Source organism: Sabethes cyaneus, chromosome 2, assembly GCF_943734655.1.
Source record: "Sabethes cyaneus chromosome 2, idSabCyanKW18_F2, whole genome shotgun sequence".
Classification (NCBI taxonomy): Eukaryota; Metazoa; Arthropoda; class Insecta; order Diptera; family Culicidae; genus Sabethes; species Sabethes cyaneus.
In genome coordinates, this window is record NC_071354.1 from 48,966,008 (window position 1) to 48,968,921 (window position 2,914).

General features: G+C 40.0%; 1 protein-coding gene across 1 annotated transcript; it reads right to left on the bottom strand.

The window, feature by feature from the left end:
• Positions 1–308: 308 nt before the first annotated feature.
• Positions 309–2,237, bottom strand: LOC128733731 (cytochrome P450 9e2-like). The gene is made up of 2 exons (XM_053827499.1): positions 1,984–2,237; positions 309–1,929 (listed from the first exon to the last, which is right to left on the bottom strand). The coding sequence occupies exons 1-2, from the start codon at positions 2,184–2,186 to the stop codon at positions 540–542; spliced, it is 1,593 nt and encodes a 530-aa protein (XP_053683474.1). The 5' UTR covers positions 2,187–2,237; the 3' UTR covers positions 309–539.
• Positions 2,238–2,914: the final 677 nt, after the last annotated feature.

Genomic DNA, 2,914 nt, shown 5'->3' on the forward strand with positions numbered 1-2,914 from the left:
CGATATTCTTTTGATAAGTAATAATAGATTCGCCATCCCAGGATTACTCGATTTTCTAGGCCAAAACATTGTTCCGAAAGGTTGGGTCGATCCTGACCTTTTTTTTATGTCTGTTCACGGAGAGCACACTGCAAAGAATTGGTATAATTGTTGGATCAAACATTTGAATTTTGTGTCAATTTTGTTCCAGTTTTGTAGCCCAAAGTGTTTTTACTTTAGCCTACGCTACGTTTGCTTTTGCCAGTTCTGTTTTAAATTGGTGAAGAATTTTTTAAAATATTGTATATTTGATTAGTTTTATACGCCATCCTAAATCTTGCACGAAACCAACATTACATTGATTATTATAGCTAGTAGGTTGAATTAATAAAAGAGTTTACTTTACTTCTACCATAAGACTTATATGGGAAAAGCAAAACAAACTGTTTTAAGTAATGTAATGAGTCCTACTGTTGCTAAAAATATTAAGTAACCAGTAAAAATTTGTTTTTTGGTATCCAAAACACGATTTTCTACAAACAAAGGCACTTATCACTCATCTATTTACGTAACTTCAATGCAATCATAACATCCCGCTCACTGCCCATCGCTGCCAATCCACGTAGCAAACTCATCGGTACCGGCGTATTTTCCGTCCGTACGAAACTGAACTGCAGCAGCATATGGTACACGATGGCCTTAACTTCCATCAGTGCGAATCTCGAACCGATACAGTTCCTCGGACCAGTTCCGAACGGAATGTACGCTCCCAGATTGATGTTGGCCTTGTTGGCTTCACTAAACCGTTCAGGATCGAATTTTTCCGGATCGGGAAAATATCGAGCATCTCGATGTAAAGCGTGAATCGGTATTAGAATGGAGGTTCCCTTGTCTATCACAAAGTTGAGCTCCCGGTCGTCCACCTGGTAGTCACGAATGCACAACCGGTCAACCATCGGAATCGGTGCCCACAGCCGGAGGCTCTCGGAGACGCACATGTCCATGTATTTCATTTTCTGCAGCGTATCGTAGTCGAGTGGCCGGCCGTCTAGCTCTTGCTCGGTTTGAAGCACTTCCTCGTAGAGGCGTTGTTGTATCTCAGGGTTAAGCGTCAGTTCATAGATTAAAAAGGTGAGACAAGTAGAAACCGTATCGAAACCGGCAGTGAAGAATATCGAACACTGTGCCACCATGTCTACGTCAGTCATCTGAAAATTTGTCATTCTTTGGCCGACTTCCGACTCTTGTACAGTTGCGAAGGCTTCGTTGTGCTCCTGCTCAAGCTGGTTTTTCAATGTACCTTTTCTTGCTTCCATTAAGAGATGTATCATATCAAGCCGAATTATTTTTTTAGTCTCTCGCTCGTGTATTGCATCCAAGATAAGAGCCGACAAATAATCCTGCTGTTCTTTATCAATAATTTCCACACCCAATGCATCGGTTATGCGTGGAAAAATGATAATTGCCATCATGCGCAGTAACACACTGAAGCGATGGAAATGCGTCATTTTTTTCCCGTTAACGTAAAAGTCATTGTTGGGATCTTTGAGCGAATTAACCTTGATACCGAATGCACACGTGGCGATAACATCATTAGTAAACCTAGAAAACATATCCTTGATGTCGTACTCTTTAGACTCAACAGTGGCCAACTCCTGTCGATAGTGCTGCGCCATATCCAGGCTACACTCGAGAACCAGCTGGAACATCTGCCGCATTTTGCTTCCTGTGAATGCCGGACTAAGGGTGGCCCTCATGTTACGCCATCTTTCCCCCGCTAACGTGAATAACGTTCGATTTAGTATCGTATTGGGATTCTTGGCATTCGGATTCCAAAAACTCGGCCGTCTATCCGCAAAGTGATCGAAGTTTTTGACAACTATCGTCTTGATAAGCTCCGGATCTAACAGCATAAATTGCGGTCCAGTTGGGTCGAACGTACCAACGACCCTGCATGAAAATGATTTTAATTACAGATCGAAATGAAAAGTTTGGTAAATTTACCTATCTTCTGGAAATTTTTCATAGATCATGTTCACAAGATCCGAAACTGATTTCTTCTTGAATACTATAGAATAGAAAATCCCCGAAGACAACGATCGAATTGATTTTTTCTGAAAATAATCATTTTTTCTCCGGGTCAGTAAATAGCCTAAACACACCGCAACGACGACTCCAAGAACCAGATACGCGCAATTCAGCTCCATTGCGTTAACTGAGCGACAGATGATAGAGTTTCTTATCCGATTGGAAACAAACAGCAACAACTTTCTGCTGCTACAGGAGGATACTTACTACTGTGTAGCTGGTTTACGTGAAAATGCGACGGCAAAATACAAATACCTAAGCTTATGGTGGTGTGAAACATAAACATAAACATTAACATGACGCCAATGTAGTAACTAAGCCGGCTAGCTACTAATACATGAAGAGGGAAAAAACAAACCGGCAGCGGAGAATCAGCTTTGGATTGTATCCGGTTTGCTTGTTTGTTTTGCTATGTCTAGTTTACGGTAGGTTCGAGAGTGTCTGTCCGTTCTGCGTCTTAAGCGTGGAGGGGATTAATTAATTTCGATGAAAAAACAAGAGAGTAAAAACGACGATGTCATCTACAAGAATGACATTTTTTGAAAGATAAATTGTGAACGGAACGAGTTGTGGAGGTATTAAGAATGGAAAAACAGAGTAATTGCAGGATGACGAATCTATTATTACTTATCATTGATATAAAATCAAAGTTGAAATTGGACTAGAAATTAGAGTTGAAATAGGACTAGAAATCGGACTTAACATAGGTCATTAATTAAGATTTGAATTTAAACTAATTTGGGCTTGAAACTATACTTCATATTGGACTCGAAATTGGATTTAGAATTGTATTTGGAATTTGACCTAAATTTAGAATAATTCGGATTCTACTTGGAATTAGACTTGA

Bases quoted from the DNA above. Each gene is read 5' to 3' on its own strand.
- LOC128733731 (XM_053827499.1), bottom strand. From the start codon at position 2,186: ATGGAGCTGAATTGCGCGTATCTGGTTCTTGGAGTCGTCGTTGCGGTG. The intron at 1,930-1,983 runs GTAAATTTACCA...ATTTTCATGCAG, and splicing joins GAAAAATTTCCAGAAGATAG to GGTCGTTGGTACGTTCGACC.